The sequence below is a fragment of the Osmia bicornis genome, chromosome 3 (assembly GCF_907164935.1).
Source record: "Osmia bicornis bicornis chromosome 3, iOsmBic2.1, whole genome shotgun sequence".
Lineage (NCBI taxonomy): Eukaryota > Metazoa > Arthropoda > Insecta > Hymenoptera > Megachilidae > Osmia > Osmia bicornis.
Genome location: NC_060218.1, coordinates 10,329,417 through 10,346,323, shown reverse-complemented (window position 1 = coordinate 10,346,323; position 16,907 = coordinate 10,329,417). Strand labels below are relative to the sequence as shown.

Genomic DNA, 16,907 nt, shown 5'->3' with positions numbered 1-16,907 from the left:
GAAAAGGATAGGGATATACATATATCCCTGTGTTGTATATACAGCCTTGGACATTGATGGATAGCCTCCTACAGCTCTCTGTTCCTGTCCGTCCTATTAAATGCTACCTACTCCACTGACCATTCGAAATCATCCCCATCCCCTGTCTTCTCCCTCTGGAACCAGCCATTGCCCGAAAGCTTAGAATTTGTCGCTGGCTATTGCATCTCACGGTCAATTTGGCATTCTGGAGAGGATACCCTTGCGGGGGAGAAATGATTCAATAAGAAAAAAACATGTTTATCAGAGTAAGATTTTTTGAAAAAGTAAAGCATTGCAAAAAGATAAAATCAATTTTTATTTACAGTAAGATAAGAATATTAATCTTCAGTTAGTACTTTGCAAATTTTGTAATTTTTTCTAATATCTTTTACTATTATTTGGCTCAATAATTAAATTCCCAAATGAACCTTATTTATGGTAATAAGATTATTAGGTAAATTGCTAAGCAAGATGAATTTTTGTCATTGCTAAATGGTTGAATAAATGATAAATTATTCCTAAAAAATAGAAATATAATTCTTCCAACTAACTAAGATTTATAGGTATCGGAAAAAGATTGCGCGTTAACAGACGATTTGCCAGAGGAAACTATATAAATTCCATCAGCCCCATAAATGCTTCGAAGGAATTCCTGATTCTGACAAGTCTCTTACCATTTGCGATGAAGCGAAAGAAAAATTTGCTCAAGATGGTGCTTATTCGCAGGTTGCTCGGCGACTGGCCAAACAGAATATCATTAGCATAATCAACTGAAACTTTCTGATCCCCTTTTGACAGTCTACGTGATAACACGACAGCAATTTTCATTTATAACTAATAATTTAATAACTTCAGCTTTTCAAGTACATATTTTGCATGTTTATTTATTTTATAAAAATAGGACCTATGAAATTACAATGAGGCGTTGAATGGTCTATTCGAATTTAATTTATTTAAATTTTAGATAAAGAAATATTTAAGAACGACTAAAAGTGAAGAAAGTCTTTCTAATAAATTTATAAAAAAACTTTAAAAGATTAAAAATATTTGATTTAATAAACAAACATACGTAAATGTTTTCTAATACAATCAGTTATAACGAAAGGGTTAATTGAATACTATTTCAACTTTCAAGATCCGCTATTAAAAACCACACGAAAATAGGCAAAATTCTTACAATTTCATCTCCGATTGTACTTCTCGCGTTCAACCGAACAATCGCTCTTTTCGGCGAAAGGCTTTTCTGTCGCCCGAGGGGGGGAATGAATATATGAAGGAGCCCTTTGGACGATGGAAAGCAATGAAAAAAAAGAAGGGGGGAGGAGAGAGATAGAAGAGGTTCGCGAGATGTGTGCAAAACGGGGCATATTTTACAGCGGTATGCCGCCAGCCAGGTGGCCTCATCTCGTTCACCTCTTTGGCTTGGGTGCCGGGGTCGCTTTGGGGAGTCGAGAGGACAGGGGTGAGCGACCCGTTCGCTCTTTGAGCAAGATAGTGGCCTAATGGCTTCTCGTCCTTATTTCGTCATTTACCGTCCGCCCAGCCAGTCCGTGGCTAAATATTTACTCACTGAGTAAAGGTAGTAGTCAATGCCCAGCCGTCACTCGCCGTAGGGATTTCTAATTTTCGCGTATTCTCTTTCGTTAGAGAAACGAAATGCCCCTGCCTTTTAACACTGCATCTCTCTCTCTCTCTCTCGGCTAACGTCGATAAATGGCTCGCGTTAAATCAACGCTGATGTTCATTGCGAATTTTTTTTCCACCCTCGTTCTTTCGTGGCTCGTAAGAGGTTTTACCGTGAAGTATACGCAAACATCATTCTAAATGATTATTAAAAAAATAATTTAAAGGACTTTCATTTGTAAGATAATGATAGATTATGGTAATTATGGTAGATTGTGGATAATAGTAAAAAAAAATGACAAATGACAAATATTTATGTATTTTATTTCTATTTTTTACCATTTCTTCGTTATTTTTAGAGCATCAGATGAAATGCAATGGAAATTTATTTTTGTAGCCTAATTATAAAGTACAAAATGAAATTTAAATTTTAGATAAAGGAATATTTGATAATTCTACAAATTATGTTAAATTTTTTGTTTTTTTCAAGTAGTTGTTTTTTAAAGCCTTTCGTTGTGGTTAATCAATAAGTACTTCACGCATCTCTTTTCATTGTTATCGAGTGCTTCTCCGAGTCATTATTCCATGGTAATCGTTTTTTCAGCCTCGTAATTCGTTCGTGAGCTGGATTTACAATCTCGCAGTTGGTACACGGAAGTCCCATTACAACAAAGTAGCACGCTTGAATCGGTTGAAGTTGGAAAACAAAATGTTTCTCAACTTCAGCGAGGAAAAGAGTTCCATTTGTAGAACACCTCTAACGACCAGTCGTTTTATTTCGATGATATAAAATGGTACTTTCACTTGCCTTTTACTTAAATAATCTACCTTATTAATCATTATTATTCATTTTAATTTGTTTTTTGAAATAGAAGCAAAGCATACCCGATGCATGATGATTTTGAAGAAAGAAAATTCTTCAATCACTGGTTGAAAATGATTAATCATCTTTTATCGAGCAAAAATCCTCGCCACAAAGTGGTAATGGCAGTACAAGGATTGCGTCGACCATTAAGGATGATCAAAATAAGAAATTAAATAAGGAAACACTAGAGTATTTTATCGCCATACTCGATTAGGGAAATGCTGCGAGAGTTGAATAAAAAATTGGATGAAAAAAAATTGTGCAGCATGCTGGCAGGATCGTTAATGCGAAAGACGATTTTGAGTAGGCCACTTCACTCTACTCTAGGGCTCAGGGTAATTAATGGTCGAGGTAGAAGCAACGGGTACATAGAGGATGTACAGCTCGATGGATATAGGGAGATCAAGACTAAAGCTCGAATGGGGATTGTCATGACCCCTCTGCAAGTAAATGGATGAACAAAGTTGCGAATTTGCGTTGCCATTATTGAAACAGTGATCGCTCCTCTAAACACAATTTGTCTTGATTAATCTCAAACAACAATCAATTTTCAAGTGATAAAAACTCATTTTGATTTGAAAATTTGTCAAAAAGGCAAGATTTCGTTATAAATTTTGTAACTGATTTCAGATAAATTATGAAGTTTCGCTAAGTGCTTTTTCAAAAATATTTTTACACCAAAATTTCATGTAAAATCCTTTAAGTCTATGTTCCTTATACGGAGTTCAAGTTACTGATCCAATAACTAAACGCTAAGATTATCCTCGCCCTGTTAAATACTTTGATACAGTTTAACTCACGTCAGAAATTTGAACTAATTTAGTCTTCGAATTCTGTTGTGCTTCGTCTTATCGCCAGAAATTGTTACCGAAATACAGTTTATTATATCAAAGTATTCACTGTTTGAATGCCATCGATATTTTTAATACAAATGCCTACAATACTTATTTAAATAAATAATTAATTACACTACTCAAACGTAATGAACAACTTTTACGAATATTAAATGTTAAACATTGTGTAGAAAGGAAATTTGGCTAAAATATGAATATTTAATTTCAGTGACTTTAAGCTTTCTTTTTAACGTCATTCGCATTTAATACGACTGCACTGCATGATTACAGAATTTAAAAGTATTATAGGATAAAAAGATCAGAGACAGAACTTGAAAAAGGACTTTCGCAGCTGCATAATGAGAACAAGATCTTTTTTTCTATTAAATGTTTAATAGAAATATTGTAATTTAATACTGTGCTCGATACTTTGCAAAGATAATAACATATGTTAGTAATATTTGAACTAAGCCAATTTGAATTAATTATAATCAGTGCCTTACAAATAAATACATATATCTGTCTTTCTTAAATTATACATATGAAGAAGGGAAGCAAGAATGAAGTGGCACATCGTTTACAGCATTTCATTATCAATTCTATGCGGTGAATGTCCCTCCGAAAAAATCATGAAGAATCAATAAAACGGAAACAGAAGGTGGTGGGTTAAGAGGGGAAGTTGAATCACCCTTGGCACGCGCCTCCTTTCGAAACTGATTTCTCCTCTATCCAAATTTCTAGTCACGTATTTCGACGCCCATTGGCATATTATAAAGTGACATTGATATTGTCCACGGGGTGAGGATCATAACTATGCCTGGAAACGAAACTCTTCTCAGAATTATCTTACAACTTTTACGTGAGCTGTCAGCCGCTTTCCTTTTAATATCGTAAAGAATTATCATTTTTAATTAACGGAATGCTTAAGTCTACCAATTCTGACAAAATTATACTCGTATTTGTAGAAACACTTAAATTTATGGAACAGCATCAGAAATCCATAAATAAAAAGCAAAATGACAGAAAATGGGGCGCGTGCACATTTTCAGAAGCACAGAAGGAAAAGCAAACACAAATGTGGCGAGGTCTGAATCAACATCATTTGTCGGGATTACCACGTTGAAATTGCTCTTCATCCAGCGCTGTACAATCACTCTACGTGTCTGACGTATGTACGTGTACACTTCATATGATTCAGTGATTATGAAACTGAATAAAATTGAATAATTATCATTACTTAAAAGGTTTCTCAAATATTTCCTTGCAATTTAAACACAATTACCCATTCCTACTCAAAGTAAAAAAATATATGCTAACATTCTTAACAGTATAATAAACGAAACATTGAAGTACCTATTACAAAAATTATTTTTCCAAAATCAAAGCAGGTACCACTCCATAATTCTGCTTCGAACATCACGAAAAATATGAATACTTAAGCAACAAATAGAAAATTATATTTTAACAGAATTACAGAAATCAGGTATCGAAAATCAAAGCAAGTAGCAAGACACAATTCCCCTCAATAATTCCAAGCACCACCAAACGTATTTCCAGCAAAGTTTACCCTTCACCGCAATTCTCCTCTCCAACGAATGGTCGCAAACCTTCCGAAAATAATAAACACTCCAGTTGCCGGTGCCATTATTAAATTCAATCCCATCAAAAGCGAGACAGCCCGCGTCGTCCCGGTTTCGAGGTATGAAACAGTTCCACGATGCGGCGACGGGATGGGTGACAAGAAAGAAACACGGTTAAGCGCGGTGCGCGTCTTCAAAAGCGGAGGGACGAGAAGCAGCCGGATAACTGTGATAAAGTCAACCTCATACGTTGGGATTACGCGGCTGCTCCATTTTCATCTCTATCGGGCAGCTTGACCCGGCTCGTTTTCTCTCGCGTTTACTGCCACCATCCTCGTGGCTGTTTACAGAGCTTCGTGTAACCGGCATCAGAGACACGAAGACACGTATTTCACTGGCAAACTTTGCGAGTTCGTTTGCAGCTATGTGCATAGGCCTCGGTGTTATTGCCACGTTTTCGACGTTTCGACGTTTCTGCGATTTTCCACGGGGAGGAACAACGGAAGTGAACCATCGGGACAGACGAAGAGGAATATACATACGTATTGTATTATTAGCACGCGCCTCTACGAGGAGGGGATATCAAAATATTACTCTATGTGACAAGGACGAGAGGAATTCTGGTCTTTTGTGACGTCCATTCATAAACCTCCTCATACGGAAATTTTTTTAATAATTCATCATTTTTATTTTTTGACCGAGTGCAATAATAAAGCAAGGGGAACCTAAAAATGGTAGGAATCTACAGATATCCTTTATGGACGACCCTGAAGAAGAAATATAAATTAGACAATGCTAAACATTCGATCCATTTCATAAAATTACAATTTGTATCAGCAACATTTTCTCCTTGTAATTCTGCAATTTTTTGTTAGTTTATTTTTTAATTAGACTGATCCCCCTTAGATGAACTATTCCTTCTTTTCTAGGATCATATTCCAAGGTTACACACCACGAATAATCATAATAATCAACGATATTCGCTAATAACCACGAAGGTGTATGCGACCTGAAATAATTAAATTAAATTAATCAACGAGTAATGAAATTTCCTCGGGAATAACCGCGACACATAGTATCGGTTGGAATTTAGAGTAAACATCAGAATGCTTCTAAACCGCTACGATTCCATGATCGTTCTGGGTCCGTTGCGATCTCTGACCGAATGCAAGGACAAATCCTTGGCATTCGAGGCTCGAGAACTCTGTATCCAGCGGATAGCCCTTGTCGCACGAGGTTCCTCAGTTGTGCTATGCCGTGGTAGCATCGTATAACGCATTCAGGATACCTGCTGGCAATTTCAGATTGTCGAGATTGTAAACACGCCTAGTAACTGGTGCGTGAGAACGAAGAACCATATGAGCGAATCGTATAGCTATGCGGGAGTAACGCGTGAAATCGTGCTTCTTCATCAGCATGGTGCACATTGCGGTTACATGGTACCATAGAGGATATCATATACAACTGATGGTACAAATAGAAACAAAGTGATCCTTGGTACAAAAGTAAATGAAAATTTAGAATAAGACCAGGGACCAGTTTGATTTAATCAAAATCTGTTGGAATAATATTATAATGTGTATACAAAAACGAATCTCTATGTTGAGGGACACTGACCATCAGACAAAGGCCTAGTTCTGTCACCAGAGTCGATAGGTCTCAAGCCGCACCAGACCTAAGGGTCTGGGGCAATAAACACATTGAAGGCCCGTGGCCGTTTTTTTTTCTTTCTGAAAGTGGGCGCTAGTTTTCTGCGTGCATTTTCAGGAGGTTTCATTCCTTGCTCGTTCACAGCACAGTAAAGACGTTCTTCTAAGCTTTTAAAATAAATATCGTATTTAATAGAAGTGCTGAGTTTTATTAAACTAATCCCATAATCCAATAAAATCCACTTCGTCTTGTGGCGGCCTGTTGTGTCGCCTTGGGGAAAGGTTTTCCGGGGCTTTGTATTATTTTCAAAGACTGTAGGTATATCGTGTACGACCGAACTCGAGGGCTGGCAATAAAATTGACGATTGCCAGAACTTCGGTTCGGTCGGAGGAACAGTTAACTGCCAGATGTAATGAAGGGACGTTTTCTTGAAGTCAGTCCTTGAAAGCAGAGGGTTATTTTCCCCCTTCCGCACTTTTCCTGAGACGACCGTTTGACTTCGACGGAAAAACGAGAGAAGGTACCGGAAAGTTGCCAGTGTCTTGATAATAAATGTTATTATTTGTTATCAAGTGTCTCGGTCATTACGCACCCACGTCACATCCTAAAGTCTGAATATCAGATGATTCATTACGTTAATTGTTTCAAGTGTAATTTAATTAGAACTCAACTTGAATAATTCTTTATTTCATTTTTCAAAGTTTTCTTTATAGATATTACTGTTAAATTATATATAGTGAATTTGGCACTCGGTAACATCCCTAATTTTCCCAAGATCTCCGGTATGGTCTAGTGGCTAGGATACCTGGCTCTCACCCAGGAGGCTCGGGTTCGATTCCCGGTACCGGAATTTCTATTTTTGAACCAGAAAATAGCATCATCATAAGAAAAATATATCATTTCTTCCCTAAATTTTTTCTATAATTTTAATTATCGTGTCTTCTCTATTTTATGAATACATACCTATATCTGTACATCCATAACGGTAAACAATGATAGATTCCAAAAAAATACATCGATCCTGTACAAGATTACACGGTTCGAAAATGTCAGGTGCCGTTACAATTCCTTGAATAAAATCAGCGATTCATTGGCCACCCCGATCCGACGGAAATACCAACGACGAAAATACACCTTAGTCATTCTTATCAATTCATAATCGTCGTAGCGTAAAATAGAATACGCTTCGATATCACGGGTCGGGGCTGAGAAAGTAGAATTCGAAAGTAGACGTTTCTTCGAGTAGAATGCATTAGGGGGCAACGGTTGCAGTTTCAACGGTACCTTGACGGTCACGTTTCTCCACGCCCTGCGATTATTGAATATTTAACGTCGGTTGCACGACGTCTAACATCCTGATCCAACGATGTAAACCGTAATCGACAGGATCGCGCGATTTAAAATCGTTCTGAACAGTCTTTGTCTTGAAATTTAATAACACCAATCAATGGAGGGTTGCAGTCTGTATAATTTCCTATTTTAATTTCTTTTTGAAATGAATTTTGTACAAATACTTTTTAGAATATCCGCAAATATTTGACCATATTTATTAAGAACGTTAATCAGTATCTTCAGTAGTAGTAAAATGAAAATGAAATGATTAAAATCGCAAGTTTCAAAATGAAACTACTGACATCAAAGACTTCTACTCCGTCAATATTTGTTTTTAAATGAAACTCCTGTTTCGAGCCATCAACGATTCGAATTCATTTATTTGAATTTATTAGTTATTGCAACTATTTCTACTTGTGTAATTGGTATGAGTTATATCTAACTAATTAAAAAGAAAAATAAATTAGATGGTTCATTGAATAATTTAGAAATTTCATTTCTTTCATAAATGCACTGATGCATCTAAAAAGATGCAATCCTGAAAGAGTTGATAATTCTGATTAAAATGTTACATAAAACCATTTTCATTAAGGCAATTAATGCATTTATAAGTTGGTTTCCTCTATTCGCTGAATGTTTTGTAACAGAATTCACGGGGACATCGTTCAAGATACACGTAAATACTGATCATTCATCACACGAAGTTGCATTGTAAATTGTGACATTACTCACAGACGCTTGCTTTATATCGCCTGCGGGTCGCGGCGGATGTATCGGACACCTTAAATGGGAACATTATTAATTTTGGCGCGGATAATGGGACGACGTTGGTGCATAATTGTATCTACGATAAGCTTGCATAGTGCTTAGCGATGGATAAAACGTTGGCAAATATTAATGCTTTCCTTTGTGCCTTTTTTTTATTTAATCAAACAATATACTGAAATATCAAATAAAAGAAGGTAGACAATATTAATTTAATATTTCCCATATTAGTTGAAAAACGTAGTTCAAAATATAATTCATGTTTCCGAAATTTATAAAGAATATTATACCGATATCAGTAACGTTTACAATAAATATAAAAATATAAATACTTAAAAGTAATGTTTATTTAACAAAATGATGTTATATACAACATTTGTAGTCAATTGGAAAAAAAGGTTTCAACAATCTCCGGTATGGTCTAGTGGCTAGGATACCTGGCTTTCACCCAGGAGGCTCGGGTTCGATTCCCGGTACCGGAAATTTATTTTTTTATTTTTGTTTGCTCTTAATTAATAAATATATTGTAATACCCTACATATCATTTAATGTAATTAACGTTATAATATAGTTTAATAAAATGTTATTAATAAATCTATATAATAACTACCAGAAAACTAGAAAATAACTACTAATACAGAAATGATGAAATACAGCATTTCTACTACTATTAGCTTTAAGGTTAAAATATTTGCTTTGAGAAAAAAATAACTTACTTGACAAGAACAGATCCTGGAGGGCCTGGGCAGCCTGGCATAGGAGAGCCCATGTTTCGGCAGCGGCAAGTCCTGTTCCTCGCAAAGCAAGCACATCCCCCGCTACCACAGCGAGACCAGGTCCTCCACTCAGGTCGGTTTGCATCCTATATAACAAAAAAATGGCATAATCAATATAAGAATGGGATATGAATCCATATTAGGGTGACGTTTGAATTTCCATAGAAATCCATCACCCACATTATTAGAAATTCCTTTTTTCTGAATGACTTGAAATGATGGATAAAACTCGACTTTATTCGCCTTTAAAAATCTGGTATTATAATCAGCAAATTGAATTGGAATGATATGATTAATAATCGTCTAAACAGGTGCAACAGGGTGTTTCATGTACCAAAGTACCAGATTAACAATGTTGCAGCAGTTGGACCGCACATTCCTGTACTTTCCCAACTACTCCACGAGCGAACGTGTGCCTTTGTTACGATTTAATGGACAAGTGTCGTGTTTACCGGTTACTAGGAATAGTTGAGCAGTTGGAGCGATGTACTTGATACAAAGTGACCGCTTGTAAAGAACAGCTTTGACGAGGAACTTTGCAAAATAATGAAGAAATTATTTGTTCTAACGATTTTTACATCAAAGATCCGGAATATATTGACATATTAATAATTTAACGTATTAAGTTAGTCTGAAATTTTAGAGTTTTAAAAATTTATATTTTTCACTTTAATAAATTATCAAAAATTTCGCTTAATTAAATAATAGACTATTTGATGACACTGCTCTGGTCTGAATTGAAATTGAATCACATTTCCATCGCGATAACGATTTAAGTACACATATTATTATGATTCTTATTGTCAGTTACGAATGATCGTAAAATGGAGCAAATCGCGATCGAATTAATTAAGAAAGACTTTCGTTTCGGCTGCACGCTTCGCAGCTTGAAATGGAGCGGAAGCGACGCGTCGAACAAAAGGGATTGAAATAATCGAAGCTCCGTGCGGCCAACAAGCCTGATGCATCCAATATGCACGCCCCGGCCTGTTTACATTTGTTTGTTCTCGACTAGCTGCACGACACGTTGCTTCAATCTTGTTTCACAGAGACAACCTACTGTTCCTCGACTTCTACCCGTAGGTATCGCTCTATTGTGTTCGCCAATGAAAAATCCACCGAGAAAATTTCAAAGGTGAAGTAATATTCAGCTAGGAACGAAATCATTGACGCGGAGTTCCAAATTTCTTGGAAACTTTATGGTACACTTCTTAGAAAATTAATGAAACGTTGCTTGCTAGAAACATTTTAAAATTAATTTTTTTTTTGGCATTCACCGACGAATTTTTCTAAATTATGCGTTTAATAATTAAGAGAAACTTGAAATTAATAGATCGTGTAGTGGTTAAAAATATTTTAAAATTTTTAGCATTAATCGTTATACGTTTGAAGAAAAAATGAGCAATACCACGAATGTATACTAAATTATAATATTTCAATAAATAAATTTTGAAATTTTCATATTAAATGAATATTATATTTTGCCATTTCTTCCTTTAGATTCTTGGACGGTTTTAGAACATAACTGCGGGTAAACGCAGCGAAACAAGTGTCTCATATTATTTAGTTTAAAGCTCGTTCGGTATACGGTCTTAGCTTTAAATTACGTTAGGGAATCCGTTTAAACGCACGAGAAAATGTACGTGTATTTATGCAAAACCAACGAGGTTATACGTTTGGGAAAATGCAACCGGGAGTCAGCTGTGAAAGAGAAAACGCGTGAAAATTGACCCGTGGTTTGTATTTATAAGATTCGCAGAAATGGAGAGATTTGGGGTCGCCTTCGTAATTACACTTCATTTTTCAGGATTTTTCGCTTGATATTTAAACTCGTTCTCAATAGCGTACTCTTTCTATTTCCATTAGCAGTATTTGCAGTTTAATGTGAATGGAATATATATGAAAATTTATTGTTAAAATAATCATACGAAATTAAACATTTAAATTACAAGAAATTACATATTCCTTCTGTGATATGCAACAAACGAAACTCGTTTCTTTTCACCGAACACCGTTCAAATTAATTTTTAATTTTGCCAAGCGTTGTTACCAACACGGCATACATCGAATTCCGATACACTTCACGTCGCCAACGATTGGCAAAGATTGCGAATCGCAGCAACGTTCGTTAATGAAAAACGAAAACTCCGAGGATCGATTTTTAATCAAACGCAGGCCATCCTACGCCCAGCCATGTGCGCGAATTTGTGGACGGTAAATCTTTGCGGTGTGCGGTCATTTTGAGAGGCAATCGACAGATAGACCAACAGGGGAGAAACAATAAAGGTCAACTCTATTTTCTTCGGCCATCAAATCTAATATTCTCTTGCATTTTCAGCAAGTATTCAAATTTAAAATAATTATAAACTGAAATTTGATAAGATATAAAAGATATCAAAATAACTTTATTCTAGAAACCCTTCGTTTCTAATATTTTTAAAAAAATAATAATAATTGGAATAATTTTATGAAAATTTCTCAAATGAGAAAATAATATATTTGCAATATTTTTTAATTTATGCGCTCGACAAGTCCTCTTCAAACTAGAAGTCGTTATCGAATGGGGTGCAGGTACAAAGGCTCAGTACCATTTTACGCGTTTTCCAATTACAAGAAACTTACAATTAGCCACATGGCGAGAATAAACAGAGTATCGAGTCAAGGCTTTCGATTTGATTTCGTGGAGTTAGAATACAAGTCGGAGGTTATCGGGTTATCCACGGAACTGAATTACAAATAGTTGAGCCACGAATTCATCGTTTCAGCTCTTCTGCCATCTCCTCGATTCTCAGCCGGATGTTTCTAACTTCATCAGCTCCATTTGTCCTTTCCGTTATGCAACGACTAACTGGCAAACTTCCGATTATCTTTCACAATGATTTCATGCGCGTCAAGGTAATTTGATTTTCAGATATCAGGATATGTGTCATACATATACGTTTCAATATTCGGTAATGAAATTAAATCTAATGAATCAATAAAAGCTTTTTCCCAAAAAATTATTACACATTATATTTTATTTTATTAGATCTTATTATTTAATTTTCACAATATTTTTAAGACATCAATTTCCACGATATTTCATAATTTTTTCACTGTTGATTGAGCTGTTAATATTACTAATTACATATCATTAAATGAAGTATTAAGTATTTTCATAATGATATTTCGAAACTGATTTAGAAACTAAATATTATTACTAAATTTTTCTATTTTGTGTTAATAATTTTTTAAGAAAACAATATTATTGATTCGATTTTCTATTTATACACAATGTTAGTTGAAACCACGAATATTCACACAAACGTTTGGTTTCCAAATAACACCGCAACCCGTGGTTCCGTTGACAATTCAGCTCGTCGGGTAAACTTTAATCCGAAACTTTCCAACCGATACCGATCATTCTTTCTATGTATGTTTTAAATGCAAATGTCGCGAACTTATCGTTCCCTCGCTTGGAAACTTCTGCTCCCGGTATTTACAGAAGGCTCATCAAAGCACTGACATCGGAGGTAATTCCTTCTGTTTGGAGGATCGAGGAAACTGCGACCAAGTATTAGCCTCTATTGCGACAAATATATTCCCAGAAATTATCCAACCTTGCATTTATCTTATAACGAATGCAAACTGAGATACTATAATAATTGTAAAATAATAAAAAAAATTCTTCCAGTGTGTCAAAGGAAAATAACGATGATATAATAAATAGTTGTTACTGATATATGTATATACCTACTTGTTTAATGTCAATCAGTATATTTAATTAATATACCTAATAATTTATCAATCAAAATGTTTAATAGATTATTAAGTTGTTAATACATCGTCTTTCTACTATTCTGATGTACTATATTCTGTTACAACTGACAAATTGTGGATCATTTCGCGATAAAGGAAATGTGGAATACTGACGTAACTAGGCCATCGATTACCCGATGCTTAAAGGAGATTAGAAGATTATTCAATTTGAATTATGCGATTGCCTGAATTGCTTGATCTGAAAATGCAATTTTAACGAACGGAAAGTATGTTAATTCTACGCTTCAACTTTTCTCGGATAAAAGTTATAGGTTCTTTCAGCTACCAGAAAAGGGATTCATTACAGTTGTAATATTAATATTATACGATTTTAAACGCAAATATTATTAATAACAAAAATCTGTTCACTATTTTTATCGTACACAACTTATTTCCCAGAAGAAGCTTAAAATTTGGTAAATGTACAATTTGCAATTTTTATTAACAATATATCCTTGATTCTAGAAAAAGTAGGGATTCGTTAGAAAATATTGAACATATGTTATTTTTGTGCTATAAATAATTTCTAAAGAATTACCTTCAAGATTATTATTAAAAAATTAATTCTGTCTTAGTAAAGATACTATTTAAAAATAAAATAATTTTTAACAAAAAATACAACCGACTTCGAAATGTACTAAAAAGTATGAAATAATTTCCACTTTATTTATACAAATACCCAATAGCTATTAATAAAACCTATTTACTCGTTAAATCGTATACTAAATACATTTCAACCTTTTCGGAGGCGGCGCAAAATTTAAAACTTTCTTCTACTAGGAAGATTCTAGTTCAGGCGTCAGCAACCTATCAAATCGTTATTGGCATCATCATATGTTCGGGTATTATTAATTTTACGCCGCCTCCGAAAAGGTTGAAATGTATTTAGTATACGATTTAACGAGTAAATAGGTTTTATTAATAGCTGTTGGGTATTTGTATAAATGCAGTAGAAATTATGGTAATTATTGAGATTAGGTTACACCTCACCGATTTTGATGAAATTTAAATATGTTGTAAAACTCTACATTTTGAACAACTTTTTCCTATACATATAACCGCTGCTCGGCCTTAGTTTTCGAGATATTTTCGAAAAACTGTTGAAACTAACACATTGAATTCTGGCCATCCGTGTGTGTCCATGAAAACGTACGCATTAGTATGGGATCGCCGCTTTTCTACTGTTTCTGCAGGCAACAGCACGGCGACCAATGACCAATATATACCTTGTGTACTTCTGCATTTATGATTTCAATGTATCGTAGCTATGATGGCAGCTAGGAATTTAATATAGCCTAACCTAACCCAATCTACTCTACCTAATCAGTCAATTAAGTTAGATTAGGGTAAAGTGATATTCTGGTCGCCTAACGGCGACCAGACACACTTACGGGGATTCAAAATCATGAAAATTAGTTAAATTAATTTTTAAACCCACCCGTAATATATGTATGTACAGTGGACCGCAAAAGTATTCGTCCACTTTTTAAAACAGAATACCTCGCTTAAAACTGGACCAAATGACTTCAGGTTTCTCGAGAAGGTAGAAAAATTAATTTACTAAAATATATGCCTTTGTCGTTTTAAAAAATTAAAATTTGCCGAATTCGGGAGAGAAATAGTAAAAGGCAATTTTGTAATTTTTGCATCTGAACCTGTAACGAAAATTTAAAATATGACATTTGTAAATTTTAATATGTTATGTGTATCCTGAAAAATTCATCGAGATCGGTCAACCCATTTAAAAATTATAAGTAATTGAAATTTCCGAAAATCGCGACTTTTCAGCTAAGATCGTGACTAGTTCCGTTCTTAGATGAAAAGTCGCGATTTTCGGAGATTTCAATTACTTATATCTTTTAAATGCGTTCACCGATCTTAATGGATTTTTCAGGATACACATAACATATTAAAATTTACAAATGTCATATTTTAAATTTCCGTTACAGGTTCAGATGCAAAAATTACAAAATTGCCTTTTACTATTTCTTTCCCGATTTCGGCAAATTTTAATTTTTTAAAACGACAAAGGCATATATTTTAGTAAATTAATTTTTCTACCTTCTCGAGAAACCTGAAGTCATTTGGTCCAGTTTTAAGCGAGGTATTCTGTTTTAAAAGGTGGACGAATACTTTTGCGGTCCACTGTATATATTGATGTCGGTCGCCGTGCTGCTGCCTGCAAAAACAGTAGAAAAGCGGCGATCTCACACTAATGCGTACGTTGTCACGGACGCACACGGATGGCCAGAATTCAATGTGTTAGTTTCGACAGTTTTTCGAAAATATCTCGAAAACTAAGGCTGAGCGGCGGTTATATGTATAGGAAAAAGTTGTTCAAAATGTCTAATTTTACAACATATTTAAATTTCATTAAAATCGGTGAGGTGTAACCTAATCTCAATAATTACCGAAATTATTTCATACTTTTTAGTGCATTTCGAAGTCAGTTGTATTTTCTGTTAAAAATTATTTTATTTAACACTTTTTAGTGGAACGAGCAGAATTTGTAGGATGCCGTAAGGTGGTTTACCGTTCTTATTGATTAATTGCAATAACGATAGTTTTCAACGCTAACAAGTTCCATACAGTTTTGCAAGTGGGATCATCGCCGAAATATCTCTTATTAAATGCGGAAGGTTTTATCGCGATCGGTACATGCCTTGCAGAGTATAAATACATATGTATGTACATATGTAAATACATTGTATATTGTAGAAACAGTAGAGAATCAGCGACTGCATGCTGACTCATACACCGTATGCATACGTAGAATTCAATATAGTAGTAACAATAGTTTTTCAGGAATATCTCGGAAACTAAAGCTTTCCGTTAATTAAGCATAAGGAAAATCATGCCCCCGACAACATATTAAAAGATCATTGAAATCGTCCAATCTTGAGATTAAAAACTTCATGTATTTTGCAATAACAATAAAAAAATGAAAAATTTTTTTTTAATGGGACCAATCGGAAGACATACCCTACAAGATGCAAAAGGGTTCGTTCCGATTGGTCCATCCATCTCGGAGTAATCGGTGAACACACAAAGGAAAAAAAAAAATACTGATCGAATTGAATAACTTCCTCCTTTTCGAGGTCGGTTAAAAAAAACAATAAGAACGAATGATTAAGTACAAAGTTCTCTGTAAGGTTCATCATTAAGTTATAAATTTAACATAATATTTAATGTGAAAAATGCTAACAAGAACTAAAGAGCATTACATTTCATCGGATCTAGCGGAAAAGGGTTTTCCTGAAAGGCAAAGTGCCGATAAAGCGATCCGCAGAAATTTTCGCGATATTCACGATGCAACGTTCAAGAGTTTCCTTTTCCTTTCATCCTTCTATCGGAAAGGTGAATTTCAAAAAGTTGAGATGGAGCTCGATATCCTACATACAGCTTCTCTTGTGTAACTAAAACCATCTTCAGGAAAGCTATCTTAGACGATTATGTACTTTCGATGCAAGCCTCGTATCTTTTTTTTTCTCTTAAAAAAATTATAAGGATTTTTAAAGAATTTATAGAAAAATTGAAAAAGTTCTTTATTTATTCAAATTTTAGTGATCTGCAAATTTGATTTATTTGATATTCAATTTTTAGCCTGCACCAGAATTTTCAATTTAGACTTTTTGTTTTAAATTAAAAGTAATATAAACAAAT

At 34.6% G+C, this 16,907-nt stretch overlaps 1 protein-coding gene and 2 non-coding genes across 6 annotated transcripts in view; 2 read left to right on the top strand and 1 right to left on the bottom strand.

Moving 5' to 3' along the window:
- The window catches only part of LOC114874307, a 100,740-nt gene that overhangs the window by 49,340 nt on the left and 34,493 nt on the right, over positions 1-16,907 (bottom strand). For all 4 annotated transcript variants that reach the window (XM_046285280.1, XM_046285279.1, XM_046285277.1 and 1 more), the window contains one exon: positions 9,387-9,532. In XM_046285280.1, coding sequence (XP_046141236.1) covers positions 9,387-9,531 — 145 coding nt within the window. In that variant the 5' untranslated portion in view covers position 9,532. The remainder of the gene's footprint in view (positions 1-9,386; positions 9,533-16,907) is intronic.
- Positions 7,352-7,423, top strand: Trnae-cuc. Its single transcript has one exon. It is a non-coding gene; the product is annotated as a tRNA-Glu (tRNA).
- On the top strand, positions 9,081-9,152 carry Trnae-uuc. The gene has a single exon. It is a non-coding gene; the product is annotated as a tRNA-Glu (tRNA).